We start from the raw sequence: 25254 nt of genomic DNA on the forward strand, positions 1-25254 counted from the left end.
AATTTTATAAGCTCTAGCTTTCCTCAATTTAACTCTTTAATATATTTGTGTATTGGAATAAGTATTAATAATCTGCAACAAATGGCATATACCCAATTTATAATTGTTCTTAGACAGATAAATGTTGCCTTCTGGAGAAACTGAATCATTCTAATTAAAGATAGTGACAATAATTCACTATTAATTATTCAATAATTCACATCATTTCATTTGAAATGCAGTTGTATATTTATAGTCCTTTATTAAGATAAGTCAGAGCTATTACAAAGCATTGTCAAAAATGCTGAAGCAAGCACAACACTTTAAAACTACTGCAGCATAAATACTTTATAATGAAACATTTAGTCTGAATAAGCAAATTGTTTACAACTCAAAAATGTTTTAATTATTAAGACCTTATTTATTATTTTCAAAATGAAGACAGAAATGTGTCAAGCTTTGTACCTAAACAGGTCACAACCATTAGTAAATAATTCATTAATTTGCTATGACTGAGCAATTAATTGTCTGGAGAGCCACTAAGAAGGATATATTCTGCATGAAGCAAGACACACTTCTCAGTTCTTGTTTTGCTTTTAAATCAATCAATGACAAAAGCTTTTAAATGATGTGGCACGGATCAATTAGGTTTCCAAAAATAAATGGTAGGGAAACAAATCTGACCAGCAGTCCATGTTGTATACATAACACAAGTGAACACATCATAAGCTATATATGAAGTGCTATAGGCAGTTCATAGAAAAACAATTCCTGGAATGTACACATATTAAAAGAAATACAGAGGACATTTCTGCATATGATGAAAGTTTATACAAGCAATGTAGGTGGAAAATTAAATACTGTTTGTGATTGCTTAAAGCTGTAAATCTGTTTAAAACTGGACAAAATAATAATTTAACCTAGTTTATTAATGATAATAATGATGGAGCTCTCATACTGGAAGGTCAATTTTTTTTCAGGTTCACTGACTTTTATTATTATCAGTCGGCATCATTTTGGAAACCCATTATCTCTGATTGATTACTGGGAGACTTGTGCAGCTACAGATAGTGGATATGATAATGCGTAACCTCAACTGGTGTATGTATTAAATGAAAAATTTGGCTATGTAAATAATCCTAACTAAGAAATCAGTAATATGGCAAGATTATGGAGAAAAAAATTCAAATCAAACAATTCATTGACTGAATATCGAATAGAATAAAAATCGATCTATAGAGAAAAACTGGTAAATATGACACTAATTCTAAAAGCCTGAACATTTGATCTAAAACCAGAGCTAGAGATAGACACAATCTAGGTGCTTTAACTTGTTGAGTGCTTACAGAGTTAGAACCAGAAATAATATACTTTTGCTTTCTGAGTTTAACACCCTCCAGTGGAGGCAAGACCCAATCTGTTAGTTATTGTACATTTATAACTGAGTAATTAAGTTGCAAAACAGTAGCTTACTAGTTGTCATTTAGATAGCTATTTCACCCTGATTCACAAATATTGCTGATCTAGTTTTGCATTAAAATCCAAGTACATCATTGGTTTGTTCTGCTGTACAAAGATTGTTTAATTTCCTTTTTCACAGATGTTAAGCAAGGTAGTCCTATAATCCCCTGAAGTTTCATCCTAAAATCATAAATAAATAAATAGTAAAATGTCATATATAAATTTAATCACAGCTGAAAATCTCAAAATACACAATCCACATCAACAATTATAATAAAAGGAAAACACTACAGAAGAAACCTTTCCATTACTGCAGTTGGCCTTTCAGAAGAACATATTGCTCTCCTCTGTAATAATTGCATCTTTCATTCAGAATATTGCCTCTATGAATGGTGGGAAGAACTTCAATACTGGAGTAATTATATGAAAAGCAAGCTTGGCTTGGGGAGGGAATGAAACTAGCAAAATGTGACCAAAGGAGGAGAAAGGAAGATCTGGACTTAGAAGGGGAGCTATGTTGGTTTGACCTACCGGCTGCCTATTACTCCACTGGCATTTGGAAGGGCAGTAGTTAGCAGAGATAGGAGAATGGACTAGGGTATTATGAAGGGAAAGATCTCTTCAGGATACTGAAATGGGAGTGGAAACTTGTTGGAGATGGTAGAAGTTGTGAAGGATGATCTGTTGAATGTAGAGTTTGACAGGTTAAAAATGAGGACCAGGAATGGAGGAACAAAGGTGACATCTGAAACTGCCTTCCTGAAGTCAAGCAGTTCTGTTAAATTTGGTAGAAAGGAAACTGAAAAAGAACCATGGCATCTCAGGGGCACTTCTCCATAAAGTCTCAAAAGAGCCATTATGTCGAAGTGGAGCTTCTTTGAAAATGAAATGAAGCCCTTACAGGAGGAGGGGTGAGAGTCTATTAGTCTCTAAATTATGTTTGTCACTTACCTGTTGTCTGGGGCATAAACAGAAATACACGTGTTTGTCACTAATTAATCTCTTAAGATAGAAACAGAGCAATCCAGAAAGGGACGAGAAGGGGAGAGTCAGAGAAAGACCACAAAGTGAGAGCAGGATGAAAATTGGCTGCAAAAATAATAATATTTGCATTTCAAATGCTAACAATCTTCAGTACACCGATAGAAGAGCTGGGGGAGTGGGCCTGAGAGACACAAAAACTTTTATTTTTGAAGATGATAACTGACTGAAGTGATGCTGTACCAAACTTCTGCATGCCATAGACAGGTAGCATTGGCACAATGATAAATCACACTCTTAGTAGACAGTATCAATCAACAGGTTGGGTTTGAAGATTGGGCCACAAGACACTAACCTGCTCAGGTGAAGGTCATCACTGGGGCAACAGAAGTAATGAATAATCCTGTACCCTGAATCTTAGTTCACTCTCGACTTATCTGCATGCTCTAAATTTCTGTACTCTGTGAAACTCATTGTTTAGTTTATTCTGGCAACAGCCCAGGTTTCTTATAAATGGAATAGGGTTCAGAAAGGTTAGACAATTGCCTAGGTATGTTTATTGTTATTTGGTTAAAGAATGTAGACATTGCTGGAGAGGTGGACATTTATCATCCATTCTTGCTCCTGAGATGCAAATTTAATTACACTGGTGGGTCTCAAATCACTTATTGACCAGACCCGTCAGGATGGTAGATTATCTTCTCTAAAAAGTGTTACTGAACTAAAAGTTATATAAAAACAATCCATTGGTTTCATGGTCACCTTGAGTAATATCATTTTTGTGTTCCATATATATTTATTTAAATTTAAATCCACTATGTGTCATTTTGCAAATCAAACATTTTCCTTGAAGATTAAAGGCTATGGTCATTATGAAACAAATCAGAGCCAAATTAAAAGATAATAATAGCATTTTTTTGTATATAGATTCTGTAAATCAAGAGCAAACAACTCTAACCCAACTATTATTTCTTGTAATATCATCTCACATCCTTTATCATTCAGGACCTAAGCAAAATGAATTTTATATGATCATACATAAATTTAGAATTACTCATAATAATAAAAATATAAAAACAACATTAGCAATTGTAGGTACTTTACTAGGAGTAATTAATCTACTGTATAACCCAGATAGCATTCTTTAAGTTAACTAGTCAAAGCTATACTTACACTGTTTCTTCAATGTTAATCTTTCCATCTATACTATGTGAAAATTCTATTGATTGATAAAGTGCAATATTTGCCTTCCCATGACCCTAAAATTCTTATTGCCCTACCTCCTCTGAGAAATAATGATCATCATCAGGATATGGGAGAACAAGAGGACTTGAGTACCAGGATTTTTGGATGCCTTTTGAAATAAGTTCCCACATCGGAAACTGGTCAACAAAGTTAGAACACAGAAATGGAGATAATTCTGACATGGAGTGAAAGTTTAACAACAAATAGATGACAAAATGAGAATAACTTGATTGACCTCGGGTTGTGATTTGTGATGGTTAAACCCCAAATTTTCACAACCCATGTCAACAATTTGTCTGAGAGAACCAAACATCACATTTCCAAATTTGCTGATGATGCAAAGCTAGGTAGGATTGCGAGTATGGAAGCAGATTGAAAGGAGGCTTCAAGCAACATGAGTGTGTAAGGAAATAATGGATGGAATGTAATGTGGAAAAATATGAGATCATCCACATCTGCAGAAATATTGCTTAAATGCTGTAAGATTAGGAAATGTTGTTCAAAAGGGCCTAGGTATCCTCTATGCAAATTACAGAAAACTAATGAAGCCCCTTTTTACTGGACGACTCTGGAAACATAGCTCATTAACAGCCACTGGACTCAGCGGCTCACGAGAAACCCGCATTCCTCAGGCTCAGTACGTCTAGGGCGGGGGTCGGCAACCTGCGGCTCCCGAGCCATTTGTGGCTCTTTCACCTCTGTGCTGCGGCTCCCTGTGGCTTTGGGAAATAATTGGTCAGTATTTAATTAAAATGTATTTTATGTTAGTTTGTTAGCTTTTGAAATGTAGTTATGGTGATCTTGTACAACCTAAGTGTAGCGACACATTTCCTGCCACATCCGAAACGGCTCACAATTAGCCAGCATTCCGGCTAAGGGAGATAGCCTACGGGGGTTTGTGAGTACGCGTCTTTTGCAGCATCTGCGTCCATGGGGGCTGGGTTGAGGGAGGCTTAAAAGCAAGGCTGTTTAGTTCGAATAAAGCTATCTTTGACTGCAGTTTACTGACACCGCTACAACGTGTTTTTATCGCTGGCTGTCCAGACGGAAGGTGCTGAAACGCTTTGTCGCGTGTCTGGAAGAAGTGAAAACTTTCCTGGGCAGCAAAGGGCTCACCTTTCCTGAGCTGGAACAGCCAGAGTGGCTGGAAAAGCTACACTTCATGGTAGACTTGACAGCGCACCTGAACACGCTGAACACAGCTCTTCAGGGGAAAGGACGTACAGCCCTGCACATGTTGGAGGAGTTTTGGCATTCGAGCGCAAGTTGACGTTGCTTGCCAGAGATTTACAGAAAGGCACTTTGTCTCACTTCCCCAATTTGAGAGAGTTCAAACAAGGTCACGACATGATAATTTCGGAGTATTTACATTCTGCAATCATCGCAATGCAAACATCGTTTGGGAAACGCTTCTGTGAGTTCAGAGAGGAAAAAAACACATTATCCTTCCCGGTCACTCCCTTAAGCATCGATCCTTCCCTACTGAATACGACTGCATTGGCAGGTGTGAGTCAACCTGATCTTGAGATGGAACTGGCCGACATAGCCGACAAAGACATATGGGTGTCCAAGTTTAGACGCTTGACAGCAGACCTTGAAGATGTTGCCCGTCAGAAGGCCGTTCTTGCTCAGAAACACAAATGGAGTGATATTGAAAACCTCACAGATGACAGCTTGCGATCCTGTGTAAAGATGAAGGTGACATCATACAGCCCTGATGTGCAGACGCTGTGCGCTGAGGTCCAGGAGCAGAAATCCCATTAACCAAGTATGATAAATATTTTAATTGCCTATTATTTTATGTATATTCATATTTTTTCATTGTTCAGTGAAATAGTCCTTTTATTTTTCAGGCTGACAGCTGGCTGATGATATTTTTGGTTTGCTGCTGGCGGAAAATTTAAGTTCGGCGTTTTTCATAAATACAAGAAGGACTCAAATAGACATTGAATATTTTACTTAAAAGTAACTTTCAACCCAACGTCTTTTTTTCGGAGTTCAAAATGTTTTTGTTGCATGCAGAAATGTAATTTCGTTTTCTCTGCAGGAGTTCATCAATTTCATAAATGCAACACATTATAGTTTGTTTATACATAGCATAAAGGCAAAAAAAACGTTGTATGCAGTGTTATTTCATTTTAAATGTCAAACGGGTTTTGCGGCTCCCAGTGTTTTCTTTTCTGTGGGAAACGGGTCCAAGTGGCTCTTTCAGTGGTAAAGGTTGCTGACCCCTGGTCTAGGGTATATATCACTTTGGTCCCGCCAAACCTGTGAAGCTGGGATGTCTCACTCACCCAAACCCTGGTTTGTGTGAATGCTGTGATTTACTGCCTCCCTGCTGTCGGGATCGTGCACTACATACAATGATGAGGTACATTTATGAACATTAATTTACCAAAGAGTTATTAAAGAAAAAAACAAAACTGTGCCCATTATAATTCAACAGTCAAATGTGCACGTAAGCTGGAGCTCATCTTGAACTTGCCTGTAACTCACATGCTGGACCCTCAATCTGTGTGAAAGCACACACCACCTTCTAAATGCCACTGGAAATCCATCTCAAACAAACAGGAGCATTTGCCCTTCTGTCTTGAAGCCATTCATCTGTACAAAGCAGCTTTTGCAACAGGGATGGCATCCTTAGCCATCTTCCCTCCGGTCTTCTCCCAGCTCCCACCAAAAATACCTCAACCCACACCTGTGTCCCTCACAAAACCTCTCTGCCCAGTGTCCTCTAGAAAATTCTCTCAATTCTACCATCCTGATTGGCTGACACCACATTCCTAAGCTGAACAAAAAAAAGCCCCTCATCTTAGCTCAAACCTAAACAGGAGGAAAGCAGAACAGACTGCTCTTATAGACATGCTAAAATGAAATACCTACAGCACAGCAGTAAGAATCTTAAGCAGGGCATTTCACTAACATGTTGATGCATGAAGTATTCAAGAGGTCAATTAGAAATTATGCCTTAATTAGGAGCAAATTTGAGTGCAGAGATACAGATTGCTTATTGAATTAGTGTTGGGCTTATGCAAGAGCACACCCAGAAAATTCTATTCAGTTTTGAACCTTAACTAAAAAAATTATGTGCTTGCTATAGAGAGAAAGCAAAGGAAAACATTGGAGCAGGAGTAGGTCTCTTAGTGCCTTAAACCAGCCATACTATTCATGGTTGAACTACCTCAGGCCTCAACTCCTCCTCTGTGCCAGATCCCCAAAGCCCTCAATCCCCTGATCTTTCAAAAATGTATCTACCTCCACTTTTGATACTTCAATAAGTAGCCTCCACAACTCTCTGGGGTAGGGATTCTCTGAGAAAACTTCACATGCCTTAGTTTAAATGGCCAACCCCTTATCTGAAACTTTATCCCATCATTTGAGATCTGCTAGCTAGTGAAAAATCTCTACACTCTAGTCCCCTCAGGATCCAATATGTTTGAAATAAGATTATTCTTCTAACTTCCAAAGAATAGATACCCAATCTCCTAGACAGGACAATCCTCTTGTCCCGGGATTTAGTCTCGTGAATCTCATTTTGACTGCTTCCAATGCTACCATATCCTTTGGTAGAAAGGGGAGCTACACTGAATATTACTCCAGATATATCTCATTAACACCCTGCACAATTGTAACAAGTTTGCCATTTCTCAACTCCAACCCTTTAGCAACAAACATCAATATGATATATGCTCTCTTTTTGTAGCATTTGCCTGCTAACCTTTGATGATCTATGCACAAGACCCCATACATCCCTCCATACTTCATTCAGTTGCAGATTTTTTCATTTCGATAAACAACCATCCTCCTACTGAAGAAGACAACACAGATCCACTAAATAAGTTTCTGCAGTGATGGACTTGTCCCTTCCTATACATTAGTAATGTGCATTCTGATAAAGCAGGTGGGAGAGGATGTTGAGACCCAACAGAAGACACATTTCCTGAACCAGTCACATACAAGGTTTTCACAAGGAAATCTGCAGGTGCTGGAAATTCAAGCAACACACACAAAATGTTGATGGAACGCAGCAGGTCGGGTAGCATCTATAGGAAGAAGAACAGCCGAGGCCCTTCATCAGGACTAACTGAAAGAAGAGATAGTAAGAGATTGTAAGAGATTTGAAAGTGGGAGGGGGAGGGGGAGATCCGAAAAGATAGGAGAAGACCGGAGGGGGAGGGATGAAGCTGAGAGCTGAAAAGTTGATTGGCAAAAGGGATACAGAGGTGGAGAGGGAGAGGATCATGGGACGGGAGGCCTCAGGAGAAAGAAAGGGGGAGGGGAGCACCAGAGGGAGATGGCGAGCAGGCAAGGAGTGATTGTGAGAGGGGCAGAGAGAGAAAAAAGGAGAAAAGAGAAAAAAAGGGAATAAATAAATAAAGAGAGAAAGAGAGGAAGAAAAGAAGGAAAGATGGGGTAAGAAGGGGAGGAGGGGCATTAATGGAAGTCAGAGAAATCAATTTCATGCCATCAAGTTGGAGGCAAACCAGACGGTATATAAGGTGTTGTTCTTCCAACCTGAGTGTGGCTTCATCTTGACAGTAGAGGAGGCCATGGATAGACATATCAGAATGGGAATGGGATGTGGAATTAAAATGTGTGGCCACTGGGAGATCCTGCTTTCTCTGGCAGACAGAGTGTAGGTGTTCAGTGAAACGGTCTCCCAGTCTGTGTTGGGTCTCACCAATATATAGAGGGCCACACCGGGAGCACCGGACACAGTATACCACACCAGCCGACTCACAGGTGAAGTGTCGCCTCACTTGGAAGGGCTGTCTAGGGCCCTGAAAGGTGGTGAGGGAGGAAGTGTAAGGGCAGGTGTAGCACTTGTTCCGCTTACAAGGATAAGTACCGAGAGGGAGATCAGTGGGAAGGAATTTAGGGATGAATGGACAAGGAGGTCATGTAGGGAGTGATCCCTGCGGAAAGCAGAAAGGGGGGAGGCAAAGATGTGGGATCCCATTGGAGGTGCCGGAAGTTACAGAGAATTATATGTTGGACCCATTGGCTGGTGGGATGGTAGGTGAGGACAAGGGGAACCCTATGTGTGAAATGGGAGAGATATGTTTGAGAGCAAAGTTGATGGTGGAGGAAGGGAAGTCCCTTTCTTTAAAAAGGTTTTGCGTTTTGCTCATTACACCAATTGCTCCACACATTCCTTGAGGATGGTCAGTGGTATTTCACAAACCACTATCCTACATCAACTGCCTTTATGTTCTTCCTCATTCTATGAAGTGACTCCATGGCTATTGGATGATGGGTTGGAGTGAAATGCAGATCTTACAATTACTGCTGACCTTAGAGAAATCTGAAACTCCATGATATCTGCCAAGGAACACCGAAGTGAGCCTAGAGCTTACGATGACCAGAACAGAGAGTCAGAACTATATTGACAATGAGAATTTAAGACCTACCTCAATAGTGGCATACAAGGATTTGCCGTAGGCTTTCATGTATTCATCTTGAATGTCCAGCAAGTCAATTTCTGATCTGGTGACTAATATTCTTGAGAGAGTACGTTCATCAGTGCCAACCCCCTGAAAAGAATTCCACACTCTTCATTACATTGAGAATGATAACTGGCTAGATTGGAAGTATATCTGCATGTAATATTTCTACATTCAAAAGTGTCAGGCATCCTATGAAGATCTCCTCTTATCTGGTATGAATAGAGAGGTGTACAAATCGTAGCTTTACTATTTTACAAGGGGTGATTGATAATTCATGGCCTAAGGTAGAAGGAGTCAATTTTAGAAAACCTAACACATTCATTTTTCAACATAATCCCCTCCTACACTTACACACTTAGTCCAGTAGTTGTGGAGCATACAGATCTTGGACCTCCAGGAAGTGTCCGCAGCAAGGATGATTAATAAGTTTGTGGCCTAAGGTAGAAGGAGATGAGTTACACAGCTCTTGTTACATGCACAAGCAGTTCAACTCCTTGAGTGATTATGCAGAAAGATTGAAGTTAGTAACTCATTTCCTTCTACTTTAGGCCACAAACTTATCAATCACCCCTGAGTTATTCACAAGAACACAGGGAAATACGAGGAGCTGTGGGGCACTATGCCCCACAAGCCTGCTCCAACAAAAAAATACCATCATGGCTGATCTACAATGGTCTTCTGATCTATACCTGGTTCCCATAGCCCTTAGTTTCCCAATTTTTCAATTGTTCATCTATCTTCATTTTATGTATTTCCAATAATTTGGCTTCCATACCCATCAAAAAGAAACAGAACATTAGAAGAAAATCAACAGATCAAACAGAATCTGTGGAGGCGAAAAGGTACATGTACGTGTATATATATATAAACCAAATTAGAAAAAGCGATTACTAAAGAAGTAACTTTTTAGTTGTGTTTTGTTTGGGTGTTGCACTGTGCGTATGATACATTTGAGCATGAAAGCTGCACGGTTTTCATTTGATCCTAGACATGGAACATTTCCATTGACACATTTCTGAACAAATACCAAGTGGGTTATCAATAAATTTCTCTCTCCTCAGGCAACTTGAAGGTTTAAATAAATAAATTTCCCACCACTTTCTATTAAAGAATTTGTAGATTCTACACAGGTTTCCTCTGAGTGCTCCAGTTTCCTCCCATGTTCCAAAGGTGTACCAGTTGGTAGGTTAATTAGCCTTTATAAATTGTTCCATGATTAGGAAAGGGATAAATCACAGTGTGGCTCGAAAGGCTTATTCTGCATGTATCTGAATCAATCAAGAAATGAAGAAGAACACAAGTGGCAAACCATGGGTGACAAGGGAAGTCAGAGCTAATGTAAAGGCAAAAGAGAGGGCATAGAACAAAGCAAAAATTAGTTGGAAGACAGAATTGGGAAACCTTTAAAACCTACAGAAAACAACTAGAAGAATCATTAGGAGGGAAAAGATGAAGTATGAAAGCAAGCTAGCAAACAATATCAATGTGCATAGTAAAAGCTTTTACAAGTACGTAAAAAATAAAAGAGATGAGAATGAATATAGGACCACTAGAAAATGAGGCCAGAGAAATAATAATATGGGCTGAGGAGATGGTAGATGAACTAAATGAGTATTTTGCATTTGTTTTCACTGTGGAAGACACTAGCAGTGTGTCAGATGTTGAAGGGTGAGAGGGAAGAGAAGTGAGTGCAGCTACTATTACAAGAGACGAGGTGCTCAAAAAGCTGAAAGACCTAAAGGTGCGCAAGTCACCCAGACCAGATGAACTGCACCCCAAGTTCTGAAAAAGGTAACAGTAGTGATTGTGGAGGCATTAGTAATGATCTTTCAAAATTCATTGGACTCTAACATGGTGCCAGAGGACTGAAAAATTGCAAATGTTGCACTACCCTTTAAGAAAGGAGGGAGGCAACAGAAAGGAAATTATAGACAGTTAGCCTGATGTAGAGGATGGGAGGATGTTGGAGTCAATTGTTAAGGATGATTTTTTGGTGTACTAGGTGGCATAGGACCAGATTACTCAAAGTCACCATGGTTTCCTTCAGGGAAAATCCTGCCTGATGAACCTGTTGGAATTCTTTGAGAAGATTACAAGTAGAATAGTTAAAGAGAATGCAGGGGATGTTGTATTTTTGGACTTTCAGAAGGCCTTCGACAAGTTAAGAGCCCATGGTATTACAGGAAAGTACCTAAGAAAAGATATGTTGGCATTGGAAAGGGTGCAGAGAAGGTTCACAAGGATGATTCCAGGAATGAAAGGGCTATCATATGAGGAACATCTGATTGCTCTGTGTCCGTATTCAGTGGAATTTAGGAGGATGAGCAGGTATCTAATTGAAATCTTTCGAATGTTGAAAGGCTGAGACAGAGTAGATGTGGAAAGGATGTTTCCCATGGTAGGAGAGTCTAGGACAAAAGTGCACAGCCTCAGGATGGAGGGGAGTCCATTTAAAACAGAGATGGAGAAATTTTGTTAGCCAGATGGTGGTATTTGTTACCCCAGGAAGCTGTGGAAGCCAGGTCATTGTGTATTTAAGGCAGAGCGTGATAGGCTATTGATAGGACAAAGCATCAAAGATTATGAAGAAAAGGCCGGGAAGTGGGGCCGAGGTTGAGAAAAAAGGATCAGCCATGATTGAATGGCAGAGCAGACTTGATGGGCCAAATAGCCTAATTTTGCTCCCGGGTCTTAAATAAATAAAAACTTAATTGCGCTCTTAAACTATGCAGAAAATATCATATGCATGTGCTAATGAGGCTGCAACAGTAATTTTCTAGCTATATAGAGCAGAATAGCAATTAGTAAAACTATCTCAAGTATTTTCCCCAACAATCAAATGCTTGATGCAAAATTAAGGCAATTAATTGTAATTTTGAAAAGTGATATAAATTTGGCTAAAATGTACTGATGTCAACAAAGACCAAACCTAACAATCTTGGAGGCCCTTTTCTGGATTTAAGGAAAACTAGGTCTACAGGTATTACAGTCTACACAAGGAAAAGTCAATTGAATGGCAAAAGATTAAAAACAAATGTGGGTGAGAGAATGAGATTGGAGGAAATAAAGATACCCAAGGAAAATGGGAAAGGGGCAATCTGAAGAGTGTGTTTAAAAATTAAGGGCAAATAACTTCTATCAGAGGCCTAGCATTACAGAACAGCAAATTAAAGGGCAGAATGTTCTATTATATGGTCACTTTGAGGAAGGTTGTTTTGGGATTGAGGGGTTGAACTTGCAGTGTAAGTGTACAAGGGAGTTAAGATGTTACATTTTCTTTCAAAGCCAATAGTAACTTGAGGAGTGGAAGTAGCAGCCAACGGAGTATGGCATCTTCCTCACGTCAAACGAGAAAGAGGTCAGGTTCATGTTCAGCTGCATCTCCTCTCAAACAATCTGGATTGCTTGGGGTGGCAATATAATCTTCATCTTGCAAAAGTGACAGCTTTTTTTGCTTCGGGCATGGCAAAAATTTGTATTAATGCAACACAGTTATTAAAAGGATTAAATAAAACTCAGTTCTCATTTTCTAGATATTAACTCTTCTTTGTTCAGGGTAGATAATCTTGTTGTGCAAATTTGATGTCCACTGGGCCCGTGGAAGAAATCTGTATAAAAAGTTCTGAAATGATTAACAGCCTGAAGAATTTGAACCTACCTTTACACTTTTATAGATCCGTTCAGCAAAGTAGGCAGGTGTAGACCTTGAGCACTGAACTGAGCCAAAGTAAAACAGAAGTAATCATTTCATGGAACAAGAAAGCCAGTTTAATAATTCTCTTCTCTCCCTACCCTCCATTATAAGCATTAGAGGAAGTTGTGCATTTTATACACAAGTTCAACAGAACTGTATACTTCACAATTTTCACATGATGAGTTAAAATTTTATTACACAGGCTCCTGAGTTCACTAAATTTTTCTTATATGAATTTTGCCCTCATGTATTCAGCTTCCTCTTAGATAGCGGGATCCAACCTTCGGGAAAAATGGGCTGAAAATGTCAGTTAATGTGGACAGGTGTGAGGTAGTTCACTTTGGGAGGACCAACCAAGGTAGGACTTACACAATATACTCAAGGCACTGAGGAGTGTGGTGGAAAAGAAGGATCTGGGAATACAGATCAATCATTTCTTGGAAGTGGCATCATAGAGAGATAGGCTCAGGATCATAAGGAGAATTTTTGACACACTCGTCTTCATAAATCGGTTTTGAGTAAAGGAGTTAGGATGTAATATTGAATTGTATAAGACTCTAGTGAAGCCAAATATCACAGGGAGTTCTAGTCACCTTCATGCAGGAGAAGTATCCATAAATTGAGGGAGTACAGAAAACATTTACAAGGATATTGCCCGGATGGAGGTACTGAGTTATAAGGAAAGTTTGGATATGTTAGGACTTTATTCCCTGGAGCATAGAATGAGGGAAGGCTTGATGGTATGAAGGTATACATGTTTATGCAGGGTTATAGATAGGGTAAATTTTTTCTGACCTTTTCCACTCAGGTTGAGAGAGACTAGAACTAGAGATTATAGATTAATGGTGATATATTTAAGGGGAAACATGAGGGGGAACTTCTTTATTAGGGTAGTGGGAATGTTGAAAAATCTGCCAGTGGAAGTATTGGGCATGGGATTGTTTTCAACATTGAAGATAATTTGGCTAAGTGCATGTATGGGAGGGGTGTGGAGGGCTATGGTACAGGTGTGGTCAATGGGACTAGGCAGGATAACAATTCAGCATGGACTAGATGGGCCAAAGAGCCTGTTTCACGCTGTAGTGTTCTATGATGATTTATGTTACACACTGCAACTGTTATTTGTAAGCAAAATGGTTCTGCTTTCAAACCAACCACAGAGAATGGACTTCATGAATTCTACCAACTAAATCAAACTCTTTCATAATCTTACAGAACTGTGTAAGTAAACCATAGAGTCTTCTATATTCTGGACAAAAATGCACAAACCCTCTAGAATTCCTGATTGATGTTGCCTTAGCCAGAGTAGTAGAGAAGTACAGCACTGAAACAGGCCACTCAGCCCATTTCCAAAACATTTAACCTGCCTACACCCATTGACCATACACTCATGTACCTATCCAAACTTCTCTTAAACGTTGAAATTGAGTTCACATGCACCACTTGTGCTGGCAGCTCATTCCACACTCTCATGACCCTCTGAGACAACAAGTTTCTCCAGATGTTTCAATTAGGCTTCTCACCTTTCACCCTAACCAAAGACCTCTGGTTGTAGTCCCACATAACCTCAGTGGGATAAGCTGGCTTTCACCTGCCTTATCTATACCCCTCAATTTTGTACACCTCTATCAAATCTCCCCTCACTCTTCTACATTCTAAAGATTACAGTCCTAACCTATTCAATCTTTCCTCAACTCTCAGGTCCTCCAGACCAAGCAACATCCTTGTAAATTTTCTCTGCACTCTTTCAACCTTGTTTACATCTTTCCCGTAGGCCTCTGTCTAAAACTGCATATAATTGTCCAAATTAGGCCTCACCAATGTCTTATAAACTTCAACATAACAACCCAACTTCTGTACTCAATACATTGATTTATGAAGGTCAAGGTGCCAAAAGCTTTCTTTACAATCCTATCCACCTGTGATGCCACTTTCAATGAATTATGGACCTGAATTCCCAGATCCCTTTGTTCTACCTCACTCCTCAGTGCCCTACAGTTCACTGGGTAAGACCTACCCTGGCTGGTCCTACTGAAGTGCAAAACCTCACACTTGTCGGCATTGAATTCCATCTGCCATTTTTCAGCCCATTTTTCCAGCTGATGCAAGCCATGATAGCCTTCCTCTGTCCACTATACCCCCAATCTTGGAGTCATCCACAAATTTTCTGATCCAGTTAACATTATCATCCAGATAACAAACAACCAAGGGCCCAGCACCGATCCCCAAGGCACAACACTAGTCGCAGGCCTCCAGTCAGAGAGGCAACCCTCTACTACCGCTCTCTGGCCAATATCTAATCCAATTTATTACCTCATCCTGAATGTCGAGTGACTGAAACTTCTTGACAAGCCTCCCATGCGGGACTTTGTCAAATGCGTTGCCAAAGTCCATGTAGAGAACATCCACTGCCTCACCTTCATCAACTTTCCTGGTAACTTCCCTGAAAAACTCAGATTGGTTGGACGTGACCTACCATGCACAAAGCCATGCTGACTATCCTTAATCAGCCCATGTCTCTCCAAATACTTATACATCCAGTCCTTTAGAATACCTTCCAATAACTTTTCCACAAATTATGTCAGATTAACTGGCCTATAATTTCCTGATTTTTGTTTAGAGCCTTTTTTAAACAGTGGAACAACACTGGCAATCCTTTGGTATCTCTCCTGTCACTATGGATGCTTTAAATATCTCTGCTAGGGCCCAGCAATTTCTGCACTTGCCTCCAGTAGGGACTGAAGGAATGCCTTGTCAGGCCCAGGGGATTTATCCACCCTGATTTACCTCAGCATAGCAACACCTCCTCCTCTGTAATCGATACAGAGGCTGCTTTGCCTCACCTCTATCTACTCTGAATCCGTCTGCCGAGTAAAGACAGGTGCAAAGAATGCATTTAAGATCTCCTCCATCTGTTTTGGGTCCACACACAGATTTGTCCTTTACACAGTTCTGAAATAAGCTTGTCCTCATGCATTACCACAGTTGCCTACTCAATTGTCACAGAAATCATCTATTAGCATTGTTACAGGTACAAGCAAAGACCTCAACAATGATAATAACTATTTTCTCAGTATAGGGTTCACACCCTCAGTTGTGGATGTCTGAGAGTCCTGGAGGTTCTCCATTTCTCCAGCAGCAGAAAAAGGAAAATGGAATTTCTGGCATGTAAATTTTCTGGGAGCAGAAAGCTGCCAGCAATCACTATATCCCATACTCGAATGTGTGTAGATCTCCATGAGGAAACTTGGCCCACAAAAATACATTTGACTGGGAACACAGGATCTTCTTACTTTAAGTGGGATTCTACAGCATTTTTTGAAAAAGCTCAGTCCACAATTGCTTTGACATTTTCTAAGCCATAACTTCAGAGTAAACCAGCATTAAAGAAGGTTCATGACATTTATAATCATTCATGCAATTAATCATCATTCATATTATTGAAACATTTTCAAATTGAAAGAAATTAAATTAAACAAACTGGACATTTCAACATTGCAAGACATGAAAATAAAGTTAACTAAAAACAATATAAATTAGCTGGAAGTTACTGTTACTTCAGAATCCTTTCCTCTCCACTAAATCAAATGGAGTCAATTAACTTCAACCTGGTCTAAAATGGCACAAGTTCAACCATCATAGTTCTCGGCATAATTGTGAGGAAACCGGCAGCAGTGAGCTGTGGGGATGTTCAAAATTCCCCAGTTTGCAGAAGTTGTTCAGAACTCCCAAGTTTCCTGACATTTATAGAGGAAAGTGCTGACCTTTCCACATGGGGTGGTGGGGAGAAGTAAAGGCTTGTGTAGTATACAAACATCAATATTACACTTTTGGTCTGACTGGCAACTGGAAGTCAAGCTGGGCAAGCAACTAATGTTCCCTGACTTCACTGCATTATCATCCCTGTCAGTAGCCTCGAAATAGGTGCCATGGTAGAACTGACAGTTCCTTGGGAAGGCCAGAATGAGGAGGTGTTGGAACACAAGCCAAATACCAGGAGGAGGAAGAACAGTGCCAGATACAGGGGTTTAAGGCACAACGCACAACAATCCTGTTGAGGTTTGCTGGCTGCTCGCTGTGCCGAACCAACTGCTCCTTGAATTGTGCCTTCAGAAGTTGCTGAGCAAGCCTCTAGATGGCTGTGGATCAAGAGAAGTGACGCACGGACCAATCTTGCTGGGACACAAGCCAGGACCTGATTAATCCTGGCTGGATTGCCTAAGTGAGAGTATCTGATGTTGAAAGACACGAAATACCCAATGACCCCAGGTTATATCAGTGATGATGTGTCTATAATGTATCTTGCATTATACTCTAAACGCAATGTAGTTTTGCACAATTCATTCACTCCAGAACAGAGTAACACACACAAAATGCTGGAGGAACTCAGCATTTAGGAAGGGGAATAAACAGTCGATGTTTCAGGACTGGAAAGGATAGGGGAAGGAGCCGGAATAAGAAGGTGGGGGGGAGGGGAAAGTACAAGCTAGGTGAGGGGAGGGTATGTGATGGGAGAGGGGGAGATAAAGTGAGGAGCTGGAAGGGGATTGGTGGAAAAGGTAAGGGCTGAAAGAATCTGAAAGGAGAGGAAAGTGGATCACGGCAGAAAGGAAAGGTGGTAGTGATCGATTGGTGAGGAGAAGAGTCAAGGTAAGAGGAGAGAGGGGGAAAGGTACAGGAGGTTAGAGAAATTGAGGTTCATGCTATCAGATTGGAAGCTACACAGACAGAATATGAGGTCTTGTTCCTCCAACCTGAGAGTGGTTCATACCCCATCTAGGTAGCCCCCAACATGTTAGCATGAACATTGATTTCTCTCCTTCCACTCCAGCATTTTGAGTGTTATTCTGGATTTCCATCATCTACAGAAACTGTGTCCAGAACAGTACACAGATTCTGGATCATTCCCAAAGACATAGATGAAATTCCCATTTTTTTTTCCTGGACAGCTGGTGGTTTCATGTAAGGAGGTGATGGACAAATCTCAACATGGTTCATTCACTCTTTTTATTTTAGGTCTATGTGTGGGGTAAAAACACAAGAGTAGTGAGACTCGACAGTTTCATAGATCATGCATTGAGTGTGGAACAAATGATGTGCTTCATGATCTCCTCTGTGCATCGCCAAGAAATTTCCCCAAGTTTTTTCCCCACTAAGTTGTCTAAAAATTTATCTTCCAATCAGCTTCACAAGGCTTCTTCACTACTGCTGCATGAGAACACGGCACATCATCTGTGTATAATTAGTTCTATGTTTTTGTTCAACAGCTGGAAATGTCCTGAGGAGAATTCAAGTGGAGGAACTCGAGCAGAGCTGAATTCTACTCCAGTTAGCAGACCCTGCTAAATAGATGATTCCGGCTACCACAATTCCAGGGCCTCTGCTTTCTATGGCTTTTTATAAATACCAAAACCTATCATGGACAGAACTTCTCCTTCGGCTTATAGATCAAATTTGTATTGCAGGAGTGTCATCAGTCAAAATATTGATGCTGTTTATATGCAAGGTTATGAATAACGATTAAAAGCTATGTCAAAATGGTTGGTTTTAAGAAGTTCTTTACAGAATTGAGAAAATGCTAAGTGAAATTAAAGTAATTCCCGAGTTTCATGACTTGTTAAATGGTGATAAATGGTGGAACAATTAAACTTGGAGTTGTACAACTGGACAGAAGTGTAGGAATACGGAAATCTCATTGCAAGGTACAGCACTGGAGAAGATTATACAGATGGAGGAGTAATGAGTCCACAAAGGATTTGAAAACATAGATGAGATATTTTTAAAATTTATGCAGTACTTAACTAGAAAACATTGAAGTCCAAAAAAATTCAAATCTATTATTTTTTTTTTCATTAGTGGTGGAAATTGTTGCAATCAGCTCATAAGCCTATCTGGTCAAATACCTAGTGCTCAGTGCTATCACTACTCAGGCTCGGCCATGGTCTTTGAAGAGGTATTTCAACTAACCACAACTAATAGCAGTAACTGCTTTTGCAAAGCACCCAATGCTGTTACACAAATAAAACAGCTTCACTTCAAAAGAGAAGCTGATAAACATCAGAGGAATGACAGAATATGTGCACAAAACTCTACATGTCTTATTTACCACTGCTGTCCTCAAGGTTGAACATTCAGCATTCAACTTGACTCACCCAATGACAGCATCAGTTTCTTCAAATCTCCAGACATTTCGCTTTTAATGCTGTCCTCCATGGTCTTGTTGGTAAGGAGTTTATATTCATCAAATGCTAGCACAAAGAAAATAAGAAACACATTATTCTATTTACTCAGACTTTGGAATGAAATGAAAACAGTATCAAACAAATTTCTTACTCATTTGTAGCTGTGACGGGCTCCTTAAGCATAGAACTTCTATAAATTTAATTTCATCAGTTCCCAGTCTCTTCTCACCAGCCTTGAAAAGTGCCTAGAATATAAACAGTAATGGTTACAGAAATGTCTCCAGCTGTAGTGGTTGCAATAACAGAAGATGCTGGTAAGAATCTGATCTTGGTACAAATTGTACATGATACGTTTGAAGTAGTAGACTTCATGATGAATTGCTTCTTTCATATTCTTTGTGGTACCCATCCCATTATAGTTTGAATTGGGAACTAAGAATATTTCCATCTTCTGGTAAAAACTGGGCCATCACCTGTGTTTTTAACTTCATAATGACCAAATAATAAAAATCACAGGATTAAGCAAATTTGTATGATGTATAATTTCTTAAAATTGGAATTTCACTATTAACTGATTAACAATAGTGATAAAATGCATTTATTTTCTAATAAGATCAGTGCACTCCAGAGATAATGACACTCTTTGCTGGCAAAATACAAAATAAGACACATGCAGAGATCTGAATACCATTAGGAGAGAAGGATAAAGAGTTTGTGCGTAGTAACTGCTTCTACAATCCTATTGCTCAGTAATTGAAATGTTCACCTATGCAATTTCAATGTATGCATTCCATTGGACAAGAGTGGTTATCCAGATGCTGGGATTTTCCTGAAATACTCTAGCAGTTTTGCATGGAAGAGCTGGCATTTCCTTCCTTCAACGGAAAATCAATTTCTCTCCCCAGCAGGTGCAAACGATTAAGACCCAAATGTTTTGAGAGGCGTTTGCTGGCAAATTCCCAGCTATGGTCCTCATAGAATCTAGTAGTGGAGTTCCAACTTTGCGCAATTCCCCAAGACTTAAACTGGGATATCTGTTCAATGAATCTACACTAATTAATGTTGTTCTTACTCAGTGACTTTATTCATTTCATTGGAGAAGAATTAATTTGACCGAGAGGCAGGTTTCAAGAAAGTTGCTTCATTTGAGTTTATTATGCTTCTTTCTTTTTCAATAGTTTTTGGCATTTTTGTAATAATAAATTCCTCGAGCTGTTGCACACACTTGTCACATTCTGATTTATCAAAACCAATGGGCCACTGTTTCCTGGTAGTAGCAAACCTGCTGCACCTTGCTACACTTGTATTTGTCCGGAGTGGCTCTGAACTGCAACTTCCTGAAGCAATCAGAATGGTTAGTGAGGTTTGCACCAAGATGAGCACATAGTCATAATGCCATCACAGGGGGCAGAATGATGCTCTTCCACTGGAATTCTTGGGCATCTATTTAAGCCACTAGATTTAAACAAACACTAATTTTACATTTTAATTTATATTTGTCAATTAAACAGTTTTTAAATTGACAATAAAAATGTGACACACTTAATCATCACATAACAATGTAGGACTCTTCCTTCTCTCGATTTCATTCAAAATGCCAGATAACACTTGTTCATGCGGCAGCGTTTCTGTTTCTAAAAGTGCAATGACTGCACCAGTAGCTGTCTTTCAGCTTGATGAAACCTTCCAACTGGTGGAGTGATAGAGGGATATAATTTAATTGTGAACTCTTACTTGGAAAAAGCAAAAACATGACTTTTTAAATTTTAAATTTCCAGATAAGATTTTTGTCAGATCACAACTATCAAAAGAACCATAGTTATTAAAACTAAGTTGCAGACATTAATCAGCGCTGTAGGTAAGTGGGAGATTCTTGCTTTTCATTTGGGATTTGATCAGTATTTAACTTATTTCTCACCAATTATTTGGCACGGTTACATTATTCAATTCAAATCTGAGTGTGAATGAAGCACCACAACATTCTTCAATTTTTTAACATTTTGTTCAGCTGTTATTTGACATTTTCCAAAGTATGACATGTTATTTGACATGACACATTATGATAATAATGATATCTTATTTGCAATATTGTGGCCATAGTTAAAGTGTAGCAAGAATTTTCTGAAGCCTCCCCTAGTCTATAACGCAGTTAATTTTAGAACTAGTTGTGGAAATGATCAAATGCCCATGTGTTCGTGTTGAAAGTGTATCAAAAGAGTTGGTGAAAGTTTTTAAGTGACACTTGGAGCATCAGTTAATTAGCAACCACTAATTCAAGTTCAAGTTTAGATGTCATGCATGGATAACGATGAATGCAGTCAAACGAAGCAGCATTACTCTGGGGCCAAGGTGCAAAAGACTTCCAACAGTCACACACAGCACAAAGCACATTGGGCACACACAAGATTGTAAACGTATATAAGATAGCAAGCAAATACAAGATAGCAGTAAAATGCAGTCACAAAAAATATACAGTCCAAGTCCTCGAGTCCATGAATGTTGCAGCAGTCTGCTGTCGAACGCAATGCAGCTTGTCTTCTGCTGAGCAAACACTGATGGGGGCAGTACCATGAATACTGGGCCACACCACTCCTGTGGAGCATTCGACCCGACGCCTCCCCCAGGCGGCTATAAACAGTTGAAACGCGTGGCTTGAGGCCTAAACCTCGCTAAAGTGAGGCCACACAGCTCCCTGCTGTTCACCAACAAAGTGGGCTTGCAACATTCCACACCACCAATGCTCAGCAGGGCCTTGCATTCATAAGAGAAGTGACTAGGACAATCACTTGCTGTTAGACTGCACACCGTCTTCACGCACCAACACCTCCGTGTCACAGGCAGCATCTCAGTCTGCATCAAGTCCAGCCAGCTCCTTCAGTTTCTCTGCCAATGATACCTCATGAGTGAGGTAGACATGCAGTACCTGAAGTTCTTAATCTCCATCAGCGTTTTGCAATTATAAAAATTAAGTTTAAGAAAGACAATAACCCCTTTGGTTGACTCTTTAGAAGCCGCTGCATCTGAGTGCACCACCATCTTACCAGATGACTAATTAGACTAATTTGAACAATAACATACCTCTGCATCAGTTTTAAAAAGTCTTTCATCCACACCCTGACAGTTTTCATCCCTTCGAGCCTGGTGTTAAACAAAATAATGAAAAGCTTACATATTACATACAGTGGTTTAATGACACTCAGTACAAAAAGAGCTGCTCCTGTCTTAACACTTACTAACCAAGTTCTCCCTGCAGCCACTAAAACTCTTATCCATGAAAATTATTTGGTTATCTTTCAAGTTGGATCAAAGTTCTAACCCTGAGGAAATAACTATTTTATTTTTTTTCAGGTTCTGATGCACTGGCTGTATATTTTAGAATTAGTGATTTTTAATTTTTGGAAATCAATTACCTAAAGGAATTTAGTTGAGAATCTAAAGTACTATTACAACCCACAATCCAAACAAAAGTATCCCAACCTTCAGTGGGGCCTGGTATGATCTGCTCTGAAATGAAATGCCCTCAAGAAAGTAAATCCTTTGAAATAGCTGCACTTCAAAAGCAATTGAAATTAGTAATGCACCTTGAGCATCATGCAGACATGCTAAAGTGTTATATAAATAAAATCTCTTTTCTTCTTGAGTCAGTCATCCATAATATGATTATACATTCTAATGGATTGTATTTTTATGGTGAAATATACAGACATTTTCAAATGGAGTAAGGCAGAGCTCCCTGTGTGATAAAACATGCATAGAAAGAATTATTTGCTGCAGTACCTCCAGCAAGAGGAGTAAGGCCTTTCTAAAATCTCCGGATGTTTCTTCGGTAATATCCTTTGCCAAGTCACTTTTATATTCTAGGAAGATATTATTGGTGGAGTAAGTTGTGAATCTTTTGTTCTCAGTCATTACAAGAATTACAGAAATGAAATATGAACAAATGAATTCAATGAACTCAAAAATTACAAACGAACAACTCTAATCATAATATTAAATTAAATATATCAAAAGTCAAAATTTTGGATCAATTAAGGATAATAGTCACTTAACTATTTGCATTTGCAAGAGATCACTTGTATCAATAACAAAGATTGCAATAACATTCTAATGTGAGTAGCCGGAGGATTTTATGTGGGTTTCATTTAAGAAAATACATCGTGCTAGTAAGAACCATCTTGACTACCAGGTGAAAAGAGTTTCTGTACTTCTTAAAGGTGACTTGAAATTCATGGGCATTGGTTGCCAATGTGTTAAAACAGTTCAGCACCCTCCCTGTCCTGATCACAGTTCACAGAACTCAGTTGTGTCCATTCAAAAGTTTTGCTATCGGCTCTCCTGTGCAATGTTACTCATTTTCAAGAACACCAGACATTACTGATCAAATTTATCTTACAACTGCCTCAAGCAGCAGCCCTTCAGTTGTCACACCACTCTTCCATCTATTGGGTGTGTCGCCAGCGATGAGAACAGACTCCAAAGGAAGGGGAGAGTGCCCAAGTACTGTTAGGAAGCACAGTGTGTGTAGAAGGAAGTTTCTGGAAGAGCTTGAGTGCCCTCTCAGAAAGTCTAAATTTGGGGAAATGAACCCTGAAGTTGCTTCATCTTAACTCAAAGACTACATATTTTTTTAAACAAACCCCAAATTTTCACATTTATTCTGCATATCATTCCTCTCAAGACCCACTGAGATCCTTTACGTATCAAGTCAGTTGCCTCTCAATTTCTGAATCCCAGCAGACACCAGTACAGGCAAGCGAAAATCTGCAGATGCTGGAAATCCAAGCAACGCACACAAAACACTGGAAGAACTCAGCAGGCCAGGCAGCGTTTATGGAAAAGAGTATAGTCAAGGTTTTGGGCTGAGACCCTTTATCAAAACTGGAGAGAAAAAGATGTGGAATCAGAGTTAGAAGGTGGAGGAGGGAGGGGAGGGAGAAACACAAGGTGAAAGGTGAAACCGGGAAGGGGAATGAGTGAAGTAAACAGCTGGGACATTTATTGGTGAAGGAGATAAAGGGCTGGAGAAGGGGGAATCTGAGAGGAGAGGACAGAAGACCATGGAAGAAAGAAAAGGGGGAGGAGCACCAGAGGGAGGTGATGGGCAGGCAAGGAGATAAGGTGAGAGAGGGAAGGTGCATTACCAGAAGTTCAAGAAATCGATGTTGATGCCATCAGGTTGGAGGCTACCCAGACAGAATATAAGGTGTTGTTCTTCCAATCTGAGTGTGGCCTCATCACAACAATAGAGGAGGCCATGAACTGACATAGAGGAATGGGAATGGGAAGATCCTGCTTTTTCTGGCTGACAGACTATAGGCACTTGGTGAAGCGGCCTCCCAATCTACATCGGGTCTTTCCAATATACAGGAGGGCACCCCGAGAGTACCGGACACAGTATATGACCCCAACAGACTCACAAGTGAAGTGTCACCTCATCTGGAAAGACTGTTTGGGGCCCTGAATGGTAGTGAGGGAAGAGGGTAGGAGCAGGTGTAGAATTTGCCCGCTTGCAAGGATTTCTGCCAGGAGGGAGATCAGTGGAGAGGGACGAATGGACAAGGGAGTTGCGTCGGTAACGATCCCTGTGGAAAGCAGAGAGTGGGGGGCAGTGGGGGGGGGGGGATAGATGTGCTTAAAGTACAAATATAGGTTGCCCGATTTTTCCATACAATATAACCCACCAGTCAAGGCATTAGTCCAGTAAACATTTTCAGAACTACTTCCAATTTATTGACGTCCTTTCTTAAGGAAGAGCATACTTCAATGTGGTCTGATTAATGCCCTACATAAATGTAGCATAGCCTCTGTACGGTAGTATTCATGACACTTAGCAATAAATGATAATTTTATTAGCTTCCTTAATTACCTTTTTTATCTTCATATTCATCTTTAGTAAATTATGAACTGGAACATTAACACATCTCCGCATACAAGCTCCCAAAGTTTAACTGATAATATTTTCCCCTGTCAAACGGAACTTCACGTTTCTCTTACTATAACTCCATTTCACCGATGTTTACCTACTGGTTTAATCTGTCAAATCCCTTTGTAGTAACCTAACATTGAAACAACTGTGTTTCCTACCTATAGGTGAGTAATTGAATTTATCTGCTTTGGTGTTTTTATCTCAGTCATTGCCAGTCAGAAAGTGATGCATTTATGCCCACTGTCTGTCTCCTCATTTCTAGTTCAGCCTAGCAAATGTCACTGAGATAGAAAGCAATCTGTTTCATTACAATTTTCCTATGTTAAAGAATTGCTTAGT

General features: G+C 39.7%; 1 protein-coding gene across 8 annotated transcripts in view; it reads right to left on the reverse strand.

Moving 5' to 3' along the window:
* Window positions 1-222: 222 nt before the first annotated feature.
* The window catches only part of anxa3a (annexin A3a), a 78527-nt gene continuing 53495 nt past the window's right edge, over window positions 223-25254 (reverse strand). For all 8 annotated transcript variants that reach the window (XM_059988722.1, XM_059988727.1, XM_059988724.1 and 5 more), the window contains 7 exons: window positions 22767-22846; window positions 22068-22127; window positions 19141-19234; window positions 18960-19055; window positions 12772-12830; window positions 9078-9200; window positions 223-1620 (listed from right to left, as the gene is read on the reverse strand). In XM_059988722.1, coding sequence (XP_059844705.1) covers window positions 1561-1620; window positions 9078-9200; window positions 12772-12830; window positions 18960-19055; window positions 19141-19234; window positions 22068-22127; window positions 22767-22846 — 572 coding nt within the window. In that variant the 3' untranslated portion in view covers window positions 223-1560. The remainder of the gene's footprint in view (window positions 1621-9077; window positions 9201-12771; window positions 12831-18959; window positions 19056-19140; window positions 19235-22067; window positions 22128-22766; window positions 22847-25254) is intronic.

This window comes from Hypanus sabinus, chromosome 14, assembly GCF_030144855.1.
Source record: "Hypanus sabinus isolate sHypSab1 chromosome 14, sHypSab1.hap1, whole genome shotgun sequence".
NCBI lineage: Eukaryota > Metazoa > Chordata > Chondrichthyes > Myliobatiformes > Dasyatidae > Hypanus > Hypanus sabinus.